Source organism: Sparus aurata, chromosome 16 (genome assembly GCF_900880675.1).
Source record: "Sparus aurata chromosome 16, fSpaAur1.1, whole genome shotgun sequence".
Lineage (NCBI taxonomy): Eukaryota > Metazoa > Chordata > Actinopteri > Spariformes > Sparidae > Sparus > Sparus aurata.
Window position 1 is genome coordinate 24,785,828 of NC_044202.1, and position 16,935 is coordinate 24,802,762.

Below are 16,935 nucleotides of genomic sequence, written 5' to 3' on the forward strand. Positions count from 1 at the left end.
CTGCACTGATCTTTTTATACTCTCGTTACCTTGGTATGGTTGTCTTTGGCCAAGCTGCAGGGATATACGCTATCATTAAACCTCATTATCAGGGGTGTCATTAACAGTATTAACAAGTTCAAGTATGTGCATGTGATCATTTAAAACATGAAAATCATCATAACAATTCAATCCTGAGGCAGTTTAGTCTTTTCTTTATGTTTCTCATTTACCTCGGTATTTGTTTAGTTTCTTACATTAAACTCTAATGTGGGGTTGCAATCATGTCATTAAGTTTAATATTTACATTTCCTATGAAACACAGGCCTTCAACCTCAGTATGAATTGCATGCAATCTAAGCCTTTATGCATAAACAAACATACAGCACACAGGACAACTGAGAATAGAGAGACATATTTATTGACTGTATCTGGTATTAAAACACAGAGCTGGTGGTTTTCTGTGAAAATAAAACAATATACATAAAGTCCGAAGGATAGCTCCATGCCCATCTTTAATAACATCACTGAAACTTAACTGTTTAACACTGCGGCTATGTGTGTACGCATCAGAGTTTTCGCATCTGTATCTTCTTGTTGACATCAAACATGCCACTATGTGGGCTGAAGTTCTTGAATGAGGTGTGTGTATACACGTGTATACAGTGTTCAGTCCTCCAGTAGTATATCCAGTTCCTCTAAAGGCAGTCTGAGTCGGAGTTCCTTCTCTGTTATAAGATCTACAAACTCCTGCAGATGCTGAGGGAACAGCTGCACTCCGTCCATGTACAAACCCTGATGTCACACACATGCCATATACACATATTTGCAAAAATGCAAATTTATGTTCATTTGAACACAGCCACACCCACGCAGGCCAACACAAACGCACACACACACACACACAAAGAGAGAAGGCATGAATTAATTAATTTCTATTATTTAAAAATGAAGTAGACCGACTGATGTTAAGAGTCAAACTCACCTTAGCCCAGGGAATGTTCTGTAAGGCCTTGTAGAAGATCCCTTTGGCTTTATCCACCTGCCCATCAGACAACTACAAATACACATACATACAAACACATTATATACACGGCACAGACACAAGACTTCATACTGACTGACAGTCAATATTTGTGTATCCAAATGTGCAAATAAAACAAAGTGAGTCTGTGCCAGCCGTCTTACTGTATGTGTTAGTTCTTATACTTCTATCTCTAAGTCAATATTTGGAAAATGATCGGAAAAAAGGCAGCACTTAAAGGTCAGAGATTAACGAGCAGAATGACAAACAGAACAAAATTGGCTCTTAAAGGAACAGCAGGATTTGCCCATCATTACAATAATGTATATTTATGTTTGAATTTGATTCTTGTATTTGCCTTTTAAGTATCTCTGGACAGGTGCTGTGATTGTTAGTGCATTACCACCTGACTTCTTTCTAAGTTTGACAGATCCTTGACACACATAGCTTTTGCAACAATCCTACACATTTCTTATAAACATGGCTTTTTTGCCTCTGTGTATGCATCCATCAGCTAACTGACATGTTGATTCTGTGAAGTTTGCAACTACTGTAACGAATATGATGACAAATTTATGTCTGTATTTCAGCTGAATGGTTGATAGGAAATTAGTTCCAGTAAACAGAGTGTGCTCCAAAGGGCTGTGATTGTGTGAGTTTCTGCATGTTATTTGCTGTCTCACCAGGAAGTGCATGTACATCCTCCAAAGTAAAGGACAGTGAGAACACATCTCTGTTGATATGGTTCTTTCAAACAGTCCACGGACACGGTTGCTGAGGCCATTTTCAGGCAAGATAGGAAGGGCAGCATCATGGAAACCAGACCTATAATGAACATGAAAATATTTTGTTTTTAAATTCAGTGTTTTTATAATTAGAAATAGGTAAAGTGAAGGAAGTTGGGGGAGGTTACAGAGTGCAGGGGTAGAGGGGTTGTTTAATGTGCCTTTATATGCAAGTTAGAATCTATCCATGTCCCGCCCATGGCTCTGAAATATCTCAGTAGCCTAAGTGTGCTACATTACAGTATGTATTGATACATCCATGGCACTTTCCATGGAGTTCAATGAGCAGACAGATTTGTAATTGTGCTTTTTTCTCTCAGTCCCGCTCATCTGTTAATTTCATCTTGGATCTACAATATTGTCTGAACTACATAATATTGATACATAGTACTAATACTAATTTGTCGCCAATAGTGTTGGATCACCTTTACTATTATCAAATTAACAAGCAGCAATGGGTAGTCATAGAAAAGAAAGAGGAGAAAGAATAGAAAAAACTATGAACATGGCATCTGACTTGAATCCAAGTGAGCAGGATAGCCCTGCACCTGCCCATAATCCAGTCTGCCCTTACCTCAGAGCAGCATCCACCAGCTGCTTCCTTTGTTGTTCAGCAAAAATGGCAAAGAGGCGTGGTACCACACTGCTGTTGTTCCTGGTTACAGAGTGAAAAAAACGACGTGCCCGGCCAGCACTATGGTAACGGTTCTCTACCTGAAACACAGGTGGCATGACAGCCATGTAAAACAAGTGCTAAATCAGTACAGAATGAATGCAAAGAGCTGGAAAAAACACATCCACAATGACTGCTTGTTTTGATTTTAACCCATAAATGACATATGGTATCTTGTGAAGAAACCCTGGTTTACCTGTACATATATGCTCCAGAGAGGGGCGCTGCTGGGCCAGGTGGAGAGGGAAGAGGTCAATGTCTGTCTCAGCGTTGCCAGTGGAAACACACTGATGCTATTGTGGTACCTTAGCAATGCTGCCTGCTGCACTGCTACTGCCTCACACTCATAAGCTAGCCTGTTAACATGGAGCCTGCTGGTATGGCTGGAAGCAGCTGCAACCTGGTTAGCACCGGTGCTAGAAAGGTTGGCTTCCTCATTACTGTTGAGCTGCTTATCAAGTATTAGTGTTTGGTACAACGCCTCCATCGTCTCTCTAGCCTGGTTGTAGATGGTGTTAGCTGCTTGGATGCCCATCGTGAGGTACTGGAACAAGGCGTAGCAGCCTACCAGGCCCCTCAGCCTGGGCAGGTCCTCTTTACCTGGTGGTGGAATAAAGAGATGAAAAGGTCAAATTAATGAAAGTCTGCATTTTCACAGGAGACAATCAGACCTATCACATTAGGAAAATCACAGGTGTTAGTAGTAACATCAACAATAACACTGAGTGTGCCTCTAAGACATGTGAGTGTGAGTGTGACCCAGCCTGCACAATAGACTTTTTTCACACGTCAGAGCAGCACTGGGGAAATTTATAACATTCATGACCGCTCCAACATTCATGAAGTCCTCACATCCCATTCCATGGTATGTTCCACCATTCCATTTTTAATGGCATGTCCCTGCAGTTCATTCTATTACATGTCCCAATATTCCAATCTATGAACCTTGCATGAATTCCATTCCATGAGACTTCTAAACCTTCCATCCCCAGTCACATCCCCCAAATTGTTTTCCCCCTTTTAGTTTGCAGTGTCTTTATGATGTATCATGTATGACAACTTGTTCCAAGTCTTTTCATTGGCCTTTGGTCCTACCGGACTCAGAGAAACAGTTCTGCTGCTGTAGCCATTGTTGTATCGGACCCAGTGGTATGCAAAATCAAATGCAATTTTGGACTGGCATAACTGGCTATGGTGACTTAGTGTTGAAGGCTGTTTCAAAACAATAAATTCTAATCATAATCTGCATACCTCACATTATTGACCACCTATGTCCAAGACTGTGTCTTTAAGGGATATTCTGGTGTAAATTTAATCCATGGTCTAAATCACCGTGAAACTGTGTTAGACTCTCGAGAGATCAAGTTAGCAGACCGCTAATTTACGGAGTTTTATCAACCTCAGAAACGACCGCATGACAACAATACACTGCAGTAAATGGATCCAAATATAAACCGCCACCAAAAAGCCACAAATAATGCTCAGAACAGCACCAAACTTCAGCAACAATACAAATAGGGTCTCAGTACATAGTCCGGGGCATCTAACCTCCGCTAGCTTAGCTGATTTCTATTGTTAAGCTAAAAACAGATTTCAACTCTCCTCCATCAGCTTCCGGGTCGGGGAAGTCCCGACGCGACGATTACCGAGTGCGGTTAGAAATGCTCAATTCCGTTCTTTTCCCTGTCCGCTCTCGATAATAACTGTTATAAACTGGCAGGTAAGACACATATGAACTTTGATTGCTTTTCCATGGAGTCATTATCATACATTTTCATCCATGAGCCGCGGAACTCTACTGCACTCGGTAATCGACTCGTCGGGACTTCCCGTCAACAGGAAGCTGCTGCAGAAGAGTGATAAATTTTGTCAGCTTTTCAGTAGAAATCCAGCTAAGCTAGTGGAGTTTTAATGCCCCGGACTATGTGCTGAGACCCTATTTGTACTGTTGCTGAAGTTTGGTGCTGTTCTGAGGATTATTTGTGGCTTTTTGGTGGCGGTTTATATTTGGATCCATTTACTGCAGTGTATTGTTGTCATGCGGTCGTTTCTGAGGTTGATAAAACTCCGTAAATTAGCGGTCTGCTAACTTGATCTCTCGAGAGGGAGTCTAACACAGTTTCACGGTGTGTTAGACCATGGATTAAACTTACACCGGAATATCCCTTTAAAGCTTGAAATGTTTGACTTCTAAGACAACTGAATACATTTCCTAATGTGATGAATTACATGTTTTGCAGAAGTTTTAACTCTCTGCAAGTGAGTTTCCATTCTGTACTAAAATGATGTGAGAATACTGCCGCAGTGTGAACTGGATTTGCAGTGAATGGGTTTAATCATAAAAAACCTCTTTGACAGATGACAGATAGTTGTTGATAAAGTGAACCTTTTCTGCTGGCCTGAGGGTTGTGGAGGTTTGGGTCCAGGGCTGACAAGCCTGCAGTCAGAGCTTGCTCATATGACTTCCTGGCTTTCAGGATGGAAACCGGAGATGGGGACAGGGAGGATGACGAGGAGGATGAGGAGGTTCCTTCTGCTAGCCTGGTTAGCACACATACAGCTGGGGACACGGTGACCGCAGTTATTCCTCCTGCTTGCACACCTGCTCCGTCCTCCACCTCCAGCTGAGCCCACAGCAGATACAGCTCACAGAGGCTGGGGCTCTTAAGCCCTTTGGTTCCCCCCATCACTGTGGCCGTGGAGAAGACTTTGCGAGCCTCATCGAGGTTGCCCAGTAACCACTCCAGGTGGGCGTACTCCCGCCATAGCACCAATGACGAGCGGTTGTCGGGTTCTTTGAGTAGCTGCTTTGAAACCCGCTTGCTTCTCTTGCCCTGAAAGCGGAGACGCTTTTTGTTGCTGCCGTATAGGCAGTGCAAGACCTGATATACACAAAATCAAATACAGGTAAGTAAATAAGTGAAATGGTCAGGCACTCTTTTGACCAAGCCGACCATGACCTCATCTTAAAAGTCAGATAAACTAACTCCTACCTTGGATTTTTCATACTGCATCCAGCTGAGTGACAGCGTGGCTCGGTGGGGGGCAGGAACTACAGGCTGGAGCATATTTAACACATTGGTGACAAATGTCTCGCCCTGCTTCCCGAGCCCCGCAAACTTCCTTGTTCCCTGGAGAGTGGTCATGTGACCTACAGAGTTGACCCCAAGGTCGGGTAGGTCATAGGAGGTCAGAGGATGCCGAAGGTCATTACCTAGAATATGACATTGAGTTAGATTCGTCAATGTGATCATCTAAATTATAAGCTTTAAGTTGTTCATTATATTTAAAAAAGCCTTCTTGTGTTCTTCTTACTAATGGTGTAATTTTTACCCTGAGTGAGAAAAGAAAGGTTCTCTAGCAGCAGACCAGGCTGACAGGGGGTGGCAGAGAGCACGCAGTCAATGGGCAGCCCAAGGAATGACAAGAAACGGAGAAGAAGACGGAGCTGGAGCTCTGGTGAAGACAGGCAAATGAGGGAGGGACCGATGTCATCAAACAACACCTACAGCAGGAGAGACGGAGATGAAGAAGTCAAACAAAAGTGGTTACATCTATTTTGTGTCTGAATTTAAACATAGTGTAGAAGACTTCCACACATATAACACATGAGCAGAGACACTTTTAACCCGTACCTGTCTGTCTGGGTCCTCACAGTCCTCTTCTGATTGGCCCTTAGCTTTGTCAGGCCGCCAAGGCAGCCAGTGAGCTGCTTCCCGAGATGACTCCACATCCAACCAGATTGTATGTCTGGGCTGGCTCCGATCCTTAACCTCCTCCTCATCCTCTTCCTCATCCTCTTCTTCCTCTGTGAAGACACACACACACACACACACACACACACACACACACACACACACACACACACACACACCATACCAACACTAAGTAAAGCATGGCACACTTTGCTGTAACAATGTCTGGGTGTATTTTCTGTACCTGCACTGGGCTGTAGCCAACCTCCTCGCTCTTGTTGGAGCATCCAGGCTTTCCAACCTCTGGCCCCCAGCTCTCCAACCCTGGCCTCCCCACTGTCCCAAAATGGCTCAAAGAACTCAACCTGGACACAACAACATAAATTAATGGGAAAACATGATTTACTCATATTAACATACAAATATTCACTCCTTATTTTGGTTTGTTTTTTTAACAAATCTCTATAAACTGCTAGAAATAAAGCAATCCTTACAGAGGCAAAAATGAAATAGGCATATTAGTTTTTTAGTCCAGAGGTAGATGCAAAGATCCATGCCATTCTCACATGTGCCCAGTTTTCTTGTAAACATCAAAAGTTACTCACATTCATTGTTAGTCCTGTTGTGCCAATTGTATTTTACAAAATGGTGAACTATTCCTTTTAGTTAGTCATCATACAGTTTATTATAATTTTGTCCTCTGGTCAAGATTATTTAAATGCATAGGTTAGACTTACAATACAAATTATATTATATTATATTATATTATATTATATTATATTATATTATATTATATTATGTACTGTATGTGTATGGGTATGTGTGTGCTTACCTGCTGTTTGGTGGACAGTTCTCGTACACTGTCAGGTTTGTAGAAAGTAAAATCGATCATAGCCTGAAACAGGGAAATTGCCTTTTCTGAGTGACCAGACTGTCGCAGGAAATGACACTGTTGAGTGAAGATATCTAGACAGACAGAGAACAACTTTCACCATCTCTGAACATACAAACACAAACATTTTGTATTGAAGCAAGTGAGAATATGATGCACCCATGTGTGTATTCATATATGTGGACATAAAACTGGGCTGACTGAGTAAGTGAACAGGGTCATCTGAATATGTAACTATTGTCTACTAATCAGTCCACCCAAACTATAAAAATCAGATTATCAAAGGCTAAACAAAATCTCTGTTACCCAACATATCCTCTTCAATCCCTGGCAGGGCTGGATGAGAGACCATGCTGCCATCCCGCACAGCACTAAGCGTGCTGAGACACTTCCCATAGGCAGAGTTGACCTTCGACACAGTGAAGTTGCTGAAGTAGCTCTGTGTGAACAGTAGATACTCTTTCCACAAGGGGGCACTGTTTGGGTGGAGGAACACCTGAAATGCAAAAGATAAAACAATCTCTGTTTGAATGTCTGTGAGGTGACAAAAAGTAGGAATATGACTATTTTCCCGGCTCAGAGAAGCATTCTGACATTCCAGAGGGGGAAATTGAATGTAGAGGAACCTTTGCAGTAAGGCCGTGTGAGAATGAACCAACCAGTCCACTCTTAAGGGCAAAGAAAATAAACCACAGCTGTAATAGCAACTTAACTGTTCAGCTTTGCAGGCAGTACAAATACAGAAACATTAGGTGAGTTGCATATAAAAACAAATACTGCAGACTGACCAGCTTCTTCCACTCTTTAGTCAGAAGTGAGGGCTCCCAGAGCTCTTGGCAGATCCTGAGCCTCTCCAGTTGCAGAGCTACGCAGCTTGGGTTGGTGGCCACAGCGCGCTCTGCAATGCTCAGCTTTTTCTCCAGGACTGCTCGGTGGGAGGACTTGGAGCGCTCAGACAAGTCGTTGCCCTGTTGCTCCTCCTCCATTCCAAACACTGTTGCAGTCAGCTCATCCTAGACATGAAGAGAAGAAGTAAAGCTGCATAGGAACTTAAGGGGCAATTCCACAAAATGTACACATTAAAGTGTGTTTACAAGTGATGGCACATTTCTCTTACAGCTAAAATGACAATGACAGCAGCCTCTAAAGTGCATTTCTTAGTTTTTCTTTAAATAGACTGTCCAGAAGATTGAGGCGTTTGCAAGATCCAATACAGTGGAGTCTTCCTACCTGGTATCGTATGAATTGTATCCATAGCTGTGTGTCTGCCGGCTGCTCTCTGAGCCGCCTGTTAAACTCTTCAGTCCTCCCAGCCAAGAGCGCAGCACTCTTCTCCGCGTGTGTGTCCTGCTTCTGCGGCTCTGTCTGCGCCTGCTGTCCCTTCCCCTGCAGCCAGAGAGCCGTAGAGGAGTCATACACACCCAGGGGGTTTACTGATGATGTCTGCACTCTGTCACCTGGATTGACACATTAAAGGTTAAGATTAAAAGAAAAGATAAAAGATATGTACTACAGATGCCTGGCACAAAACGTGAGATTTTGAGGATACATTCCACACTTCATAGGGCAACTAAGCCCCTCATTTTAATCCCAAAAATCAGGTTAGCCTTACTTTGGGAATTTTAACAAATTACCCGTTAAGAATGAGGGAGTTTGGAACTTTATTAACTTTCTTCCCACTACAATGAAGTCATTTTAATTCATACTGCATTTTTTGACTCAATTTTGTTTCAGTGAGGAAGCTGTGTGGCAGTTGAACTCATATTGAAATGACACCTGCTGAGGTTTTTGCTAGATGTTTAAACTCATAAAGTTTGCCTCTTCACAGCCCGTCTCTTACCCGTCTCTCCTACTTTGTTATCCTCATTGTCACCCAGTGGGAGGAAGGAGGTGGGGCTGATGGCATCACTGCAGTCAGGAATCGTAGGTAATGTAGGAACAGGGGGCTCAGACCTCAACAGCTGGCGACTGACTGTAGAGAAGTATCTGTCTGCCGCCTTCTTCTTGTCCCCGCCTTTGTGTTTCTTATTTGACTCTGACTCCTCCCAGCTGACTCCCTGCTTGTGAGGGTCCAGACCCAAGGATGAGCTGCCTTTCCTCTTATACCTGGAATACACAGAATATTTCATAATTACATTTAATATTAATGTTCTTGATTTGTAATAAACTGTAGGTTGTAAGCATTAGCAGGAAAAGTCACTAAGATGGGCACTTATCTAAATCAAATGTATATCTCATGAGAAAGATGCCAGAGCTTGGTAGAGAGTCTGCACATGTGTGTGTGTGTGTGTGTGTGTGTGTGTGTGTGTGTGTGTGTGTGTGTTACCTGGCTACATCCCCTCTGTACAAGGACTTGTACGTCCAGTTAGCTGTGTCCGCTTTACGGTCCACACAGAACGGCTGCTCTGTGGGCGAGTGGAGGTCATCCAACCATGAGAAACGACTTGCTAGTGGAGCAGCCTGGGGCCTGCATGGACACACACACCAACCACAAGTACAGAGCAGCAATCAACCAGTGCTTCTGTGCATTAAATTATGAGTGTAAGCAAATTATATGTAAAAGTGTATTTCTGTACCTGTCGCCCTCTTCTTCCCTTTTAAGGTCACTGGGATAAATGGTTTCAGAGTCAGACCCGCCGCTGCTGGAATACCTTCCACTCTTCTTTTTGTGTTTTTTCTTTTTTTTCCTCTTCTTCTCACTCTTTTTTTTCTTCCTCTTGGATGGTACACTACCCTCTTCCTTCTGCTCCTCTTCAGAGCTCACCTCTCTGCCTACACTGAGGATTGTAAAGGTGAACTCAATGTTAATTAAAGTAGCAAGAGAACATATTCAAACTAAAGTCCTTCCTAAAACGAAATCAAAAGACTTAGTTGACTATGTTTCTAGTACTCTAGAATAATTCAAACTGATAGAAAAACAATGTATTAAGCACATTTCTAAACAGTATAAAAGTGCTTCACGTGAAGAAATACTGATGCAAGTAAGAAGAATAAGAAGACAGAGAAAAAAGAAAAAACCAAAGGAGAGATGCATTATGTAATATTTAGGAGGGAAATTTAAATGATTTTGAACACTACAAAGCTTTATGTCTGCAAACAGGGCTGCACAATTAATCAAACTACAGTCAAAATGTCTATATGGTCACACAGCAATTGCAGTATTTGATTTAAAAAAAGGGACATAACAGCATTATGATGAAGTAGTGTAGCGCGGCAGAGATGCTCAGGCCTACAACACAAAGCTACACAAGTTCTCCAGATGTACAAATAGGTGACATGTTAGGAACAGACCACAGTAAAAGTCCCATCATCATGATTTTAAAAGCTGTTGTTTTTTTCATGTAAATTTTAATTGTGATAAAAAATTATATCTGTTACAAATAACTGCAATGTGATTTATTTTATTTTTTTCCATATCGTGCAGCAACCGTGAAACTGTATTTCTTTTTAGGACGTACCTTGATTCCTTCTTGTTCAGCCTCTCACTGTTCTTCTCCAAATACCGACTGTGAAGAGAGAGGGCATCTCCAGTCTGAAAACTCTTATTATTCAGCCAGTCTAATTCTAAAGGGAGAGAGTGGCCATGAAAGAGTTAGGTCAGTAATCAGGGGAATTGATCAGACAATGATGTTTGTCATTTAGCATGAACGACAGGCAGACTTTGGACGGTAAATAACAGCTAGGTCGTGGTTTAGCAGGTTTGCCGTGTCAAAACACTAACGACAAAGTACTCAGGCGGAAAACAATCAATACCAAAGTATGTACAACATGAATGAACGATCACCTTTCGTCGAATCGTCAACTTTGTCACACTCTACTTCTGCAAAAGCTGGAAACAGAGCCATGATGGTATGTCGCATATAAACAGTCGCAGGATTATGACGTCAAGTGACGGCCGGTTTACCAAAATAAAATGACCAATCAAAGGGCGCACACAATATCCTAGCTCAGTTCCCATACTACATGAACCCCATTTTTCCTGGTAAAAACTGATTGATTCATTACAGTCCTTGTCCTTTCTATGTTAAGTTTATTTTCTTATAGACTAGTTGTACTTTCCTTTTGTAATGTTTAACACTTTGATTGTAAAAATAAATAAATAATTGAAATGTGTTTTTGGTCATTTCAATCCTCAAGAAGAAGAACAAGCTCAATATATTTGTTGGCGTAATTCATTAATGCTCAAAGAATTAATAACATAAATATATAAATAAAATAGACATATCAATGTATAAAAACAACTGTTCTGCGCTAAATGTATAATTGTAATAAGTATAGACAATATCCTGGAATAAGGAGCTCACCTTGAGAGAATGAGAGAACTTTCTTTCAAGAATCCCCACAGGGTGTATCCGGCAAAATGCTTCCTCCAATGACTAAAAAAGGACGAATTGTTCATTCCTTGATGAACTTTGGGTTTTATTGGCACTGCTTGTACATATGTAAACTTTATCTACCTTAAAGTGGCCTGGTTTCCATAATTTACAGTATGATCTTCTGATCCTTTATCATAAATCTTATTTTTATTCTTGCTTAATAACAAATGTATAAAGACAAATTTTTATTGTCTTTATACATAAATATAATACTATATTTCATTATTACTTTTAATCTTAAAAGACCTTAAACATTATTTATTTTTATTTTACAACACTCCTAACTCTCTTTGTAGCTATAATGTACCAACCTAGGGCTATAAATGTTGTTTGTATGATAACTACCAATTTAAGCTATGGGAATTGAGTTATACATTTCAAATAAGAAATTCCTTAAGAAGGAAATATATATTCTTCTTAGACATAATTTGCATTCTTCTTCTACCAAGAATAAGACCGAAAATGTGAACCAGATCACAGGTAAATTCAGAGGGAATTTAGAATTACATTAGAGAAGGTGGAAGAAATGGTTTCATTATGAAAAGCAAATATGGAACAAAAGGGTAAAGGATAGTGAAAAAGAAGTGATAGTGATAGCCTACCTATGGGTTTTGTGAGAAAGTAAATGAGACTGTAGAAAATAGGTAGAGAAGCAACAATGGCAATTTCTTCAGGCTGGCTTCCATTTAAAGGTACAACACTGAAATTTTGAGTATTTATGAATGAAGAAAAACGTGGGCTTTTCTATTAAATAATTTGGTAAACATTTTATTCATAGATATAGGTCAAATTTCTAGTCAGGCCCCACCCGTAATGAACTGAAAATGGCCAGCACAATCCCTATGAGGAAACGCCCTGGTGCATCAGCTGAGGGCACTGGAGAATGTTGATACTTTTAAGAGCAACCTTAAGACCCTCCTTTTTAGGCTGCTGCTTAAACCTGTCTTTATTCTTTTTATCTATTCACTTACTATTCATTTATTTATTTTACTTATTTTAGTTTTTTATCTTGTTTTACTTTATTCAGATTTATTTATTTAATTATTTTATCCATTAAAAAAGCAGTTTTAGACTTTTAACCTCCTTTATTATTTTATCATTCTTAGTTTTAGAGTTCAATTGTTTTATCTTAATTTTACTGTCTCTAGTGTCTCCTCAGTGAAATACATCAACGATAACGTTTCCACAGTTCCACAAAACCTGTTGTTGGTGGCCTGTTTTATTTATTACTCTTTATTTATTTATTTATTTATTATTATTACTCACTCTTTTATTTAATGTATTGTGTTTTCAGTAGCTGGATGCATGTGTGTATTTGTGTGTATATGCGTGTGTGTGTGTGCGCGTGTCTGGGGGGCTGTACTTTGTGCTACATTACAATGTATGAAAAGCGCTCTATAAATAAATTCTGATAGATTGATTGAACATGTGACAATAATTATTTCCTCTTCAATGTTGACTTGATTTGTTAGATGGCCTACTTGTGGCTTCAAAAACACGAATTCACACAATTATTATATCGTCATAGAAATGTACAGTTTATGGAATTGTGTTTTCTTCAGGAGACTTGGAATACTGCTTTTTGTCGATCACTAAGATAACATGACGGTGGGGGAAATAAAGTGTTTCGTGTTGGCGTGTTGCTGCAGAGACACGCCTTAAACACCTCTCTGGAGGTATATGAGGCGTGTCTCTGCAGAAACACTGTTGTGTATCGAATTCTTTTTTGTGTTACCAAGGCAACGGTGCCACCTCAGAACTAACCAATCAAAACACGAAACCGTATTCACTCGACCAATGAGAAGTCGGTTGTGCTTTGACTGACAAATAGCGCGTCCAATTGCGTTAATCTGCCGACTGTAGTTGACAGTATCTCCTACCTTCTCAGGCAAGTTAGTCCGTCGGTTGCTGAAGCGCCAGAGCGGTAACAACTTTTGACTGACGTCGTAAGGAACTTTTACATTTCGACCAAAATGAGGGAAATCGTTCACCTTCAGGCAGGCCAGTGTGGCAACCAAATTGGTGCAAAGGTGAGAATGGTTTCGGTTTCAAAGTGAAGAAGAGCGTCAATGTCTAATGTGGCTTGAGCGGGAAGACAAAATAGCTTTCTTAGCAACAAAGCTAATCATAGCCTTGCTCGGTGTCCATACCATCGATGGTTTTCAGCCGCAAGGCCACCTAATTTGACCGTTCTTCTTTTCTGATGTAGTTCTGGGAGGTGATAAGTGACGAACATGGCATCGACCCGTCCGGGACATACCACGGGGACAGTGACCTGCAGCTGGAACGAATCAACGTGTACTACAACGAGGCAACAGGTTAAATTCCCCTTGCTAAGAGCTACAGAGTCAGATAATCTTGCTAATTTCAAAGGGAGCTAAGGTAATGCAATACCGGTCGGAAGGCTTGTAAGTACCGTAGCCATCCAGCAGGGGGTCTTTGTCCCATTTGAAACCACTAGAAATCAGTCTTGTAGTGGATACCCGTTTCCAAGATACGACAAGTCAACAAACCTCCCTCTAAAGAAAATATATTAAACTATATGATCTGAAGTTGAAAGAAATATATTTATAAGCGACCTAACCTTATTTAGTTTTTGTTTTAACTTAAAAAAAAAAAAAACGAAAACCGAAACATATTACGCATAACTGACAGACCTTATAGTTGTAGATTGTAGTGAACTTATTTCTTTCCCAAGATTCTTAAATCACTTGTGCATGCAGGTTGTGTGCTGTCTTTTCTGTCTCTTTACTGTAACTGTCAGCTGTAAGCACATGCGGTTGTTCTGACATGCCAACCAGCTGTAATGATTATAGTCATGTGTAGTATATGTCACAAAGGTTGCAAGGTGTCGCAGATACTTTAGCCGCTTTAGCTCAGGATTTTCTCGTCATTCCACTCTGCTTTTCACACCAGTACATTGAAAAACTAGTCACCGCCGCTTAGTGTTGGTCCGCAAAATGTTTTTTTGCTTCTGTTGCTGAACACTTGTGTTTCTGCAGGCGGAAAGTATGTCCCTCGTGCAGTGCTGGTGGACTTGGAGCCGGGGACAATGGACTCCGTGAGGTCTGGTCCCTTTGGACAAGTGTTTAGACCAGACAACTTTGTCTTTGGTGAGATTTCAAATCTGAACACTTAATGTGTGTTTTTAATTTGGGTGGATAAATCTCTTGTACTGCTATGAGGCATCTTGAGTCGTTCCTCTTTTAAATCTGGGTGTCTCACAGTGCTTACTGCAGGTGAATTGTGTTTGACTTGAATGATGAAGTCATATTTTAAGAATTAGATCAAGTAAGTTTTGATTTCTGTAACTGACTTATTCTATAATTCTGTAACACAGGCCAGAGCGGGGCAGGTAATAACTGGGCCAAAGGCCACTACACTGAGGGAGCCGAGCTGGTGGATTCGGTCCTGGATGTGGTGAGGAAAGAGGCGGAGAGCTGTGACTGCCTGCAGGGCTTCCAGCTCACGCACTCCCTGGGAGGAGGCACCGGCTCTGGCATGGGCACGCTGCTCATCAGCAAAATCCGAGAGGAGTATCCAGACCGGATCATGAACACTTTCAGCGTGGTGCCCTCACCCAAGGTTCATATATACTTGACACAAGAATATTTAAGATGAAATAATTGTCCCTCCACATGCTCCTGTCTTCTTAAATGCTGTCCCTTCCCGTTTTCTGTCTCCACCCTCTCCCACCACAGGTGTCGGACACAGTGGTGGAGCCGTACAATGCCACCCTCTCCGTCCACCAGCTGGTTGAGAACACAGATGAGACCTACTGCATTGATAATGAGGCCCTGTACGACATCTGCTTCCGCACGCTGAAGCTTACCACGCCCACCTATGGTGACCTCAACCACCTTGTCTCAGCCACCATGAGTGGGGTGACCACCTGCCTGCGCTTCCCTGGTCAGCTCAATGCTGATTTGAGGAAACTGGCCGTCAACATGGTGCCCTTCCCCAGGCTGCACTTCTTCATGCCAGGCTTTGCCCCTCTGACCAGTCGCGGCAGCCAGCAGTACAGGTAGAGAGGCTTCTTAGAGACAATACTGGACCCTCAATATGTTTTTGAATGGATTTGAAATAAATTGTAATTGAATTTTCTGTCTTTTTCTAGGGCATTGACAGTTCCTGAACTCACCCAGCAGATGTTCGATGCCAAGAACATGATGGCCGCTTGCGACCCACGGCACGGGCGCTATCTCACAGTTGCCGCCATCTTCAGAGGGCGCATGTCCATGAAGGAGGTGGATGAGCAGATGCTGAATGTGCAGAACAAGAACAGCAGCTATTTTGTGGAGTGGATCCCCAACAATGTCAAGACCGCTGTCTGCGATATCCCTCCCCGCGGTCTCAAGATGGCTGCCACCTTCATTGGCAACAGCACAGCCATTCAGGAGCTGTTCAAGCGCATCTCAGAGCAGTTCACAGCCATGTTTCGCCGCAAGGCCTTCCTCCACTGGTGAGTAGAAGATGATGTCAGGAGAGAAGAAGTCTGTCCTGTACTTGTGTCGGTCTGTTCTTAGCCAGAATTCATACACTAAAATCTATTTTCCCGCAAGAGTGTCAATTCATAACACAACACGTTTGACTAATTATGAATCTGTTTCAGGTACACTGGTGAGGGCATGGACGAGATGGAGTTCACAGAGGCTGAGAGCAACATGAATGACCTGGTGTCCGAGTACCAACAGTACCAGGAGGCCACTGCTGAGGAAGAGGGCGAGTTTGAGGAGGAGGGTGAAGAAGACATGGCTTAAACACCAACCATTACCTCCTTCATACTATGCAACAGTTAGGGCTGGTTGATGGGGTTTAAATCATTGTTGCTTTTTAATAATTGGCCTTAAATCAATAATTAGAAAGTTAACATGGGTAATATTGAATTCTCGTCCAGCCTGAGCAGGAGTACAAATCATTTTCTAGCCTAGGTTTTCAAATGTTGTCTATTCTGTTTTCACTCTTTCTCTTTCTCTTTCTTTTTTTTTTGCTATCAGCAGTTCTCTTCTTCCTCCATGTTCTGGATATGAATGTTTTTAAGCTTCCCTCCTATCTCTCTGTTTTGAAGGTATCACCTATATGTTACTACCCTAAGTGGCAAATGTGCTGTTACAATTTAAGAGGCTTTTGGCAATTGACTGCACCTCCTGGTGTACATATCTGTCAGGTTTCAGCTCTCTCTGTTCATAGCAGGCATCATTTAAGTCATCGCACTCTGTCAGTCTTTGGTTGAGTCTGTTTTTATGCTGCAGGTTTAAAATATATATTTGTGAAAGAGAATGTAACACTGACCAGTTCAAGGCATTCTTTGCTGAATTAGACACTGTTTGTTATAGAATGTAAATCTTTAGCTGAATGACAACATATTATTTATCAAAAATGCACTGAACACAATGCATGGTGTCAGGAGCTGGTCACTGCTACATCATTATTGGCGTGCTTGTTCTCTGATGTTCTTCCCATCAAAAGTGTAGATGAGTTTTAATAAAAATGTTTTGAATTGGTGCTACA

At 41.6% G+C, this 16,935-nt stretch overlaps 2 protein-coding genes across 2 annotated transcripts; one reads left to right on the forward strand and one right to left on the reverse strand.

The window, feature by feature from the left end:
• Nucleotides 1-381: 381 nt before the first annotated feature.
• On the reverse strand, nucleotides 382-10,961 carry nrde2 (NRDE-2, necessary for RNA interference, domain containing). Its single transcript, XM_030443569.1, has 19 exons — nucleotides 10,833-10,961; nucleotides 10,507-10,612; nucleotides 9,625-9,825; nucleotides 9,375-9,515; nucleotides 8,889-9,154; nucleotides 8,279-8,505; nucleotides 7,837-8,061; nucleotides 7,355-7,544; nucleotides 6,989-7,122; nucleotides 6,401-6,521; nucleotides 6,097-6,269; nucleotides 5,795-5,966; nucleotides 5,455-5,675; nucleotides 4,848-5,343; nucleotides 2,658-3,061; nucleotides 2,363-2,502; nucleotides 1,687-1,828; nucleotides 965-1,036; nucleotides 382-774 (listed from the first exon to the last, which is right to left on the reverse strand). The coding sequence occupies exons 1-19, from the start codon at nucleotides 10,906-10,908 to the stop codon at nucleotides 649-651; spliced, it is 3,633 nt and encodes a 1,210-aa protein (XP_030299429.1). The 5' UTR covers nucleotides 10,909-10,961; the 3' UTR covers nucleotides 382-648.
• Nucleotides 10,962-13,286: 2,325 nt separating this feature from the next.
• Nucleotides 13,287-16,935, forward strand: LOC115566354 (tubulin beta-4B chain). The gene is made up of 7 exons (XM_030392196.1): nucleotides 13,287-13,454; nucleotides 13,634-13,742; nucleotides 14,427-14,537; nucleotides 14,765-15,009; nucleotides 15,126-15,448; nucleotides 15,542-15,886; nucleotides 16,037-16,935. The coding sequence occupies exons 1-7, from the start codon at nucleotides 13,398-13,400 to the stop codon at nucleotides 16,182-16,184; spliced, it is 1,338 nt and encodes a 445-aa protein (XP_030248056.1). The 5' UTR covers nucleotides 13,287-13,397; the 3' UTR covers nucleotides 16,185-16,935.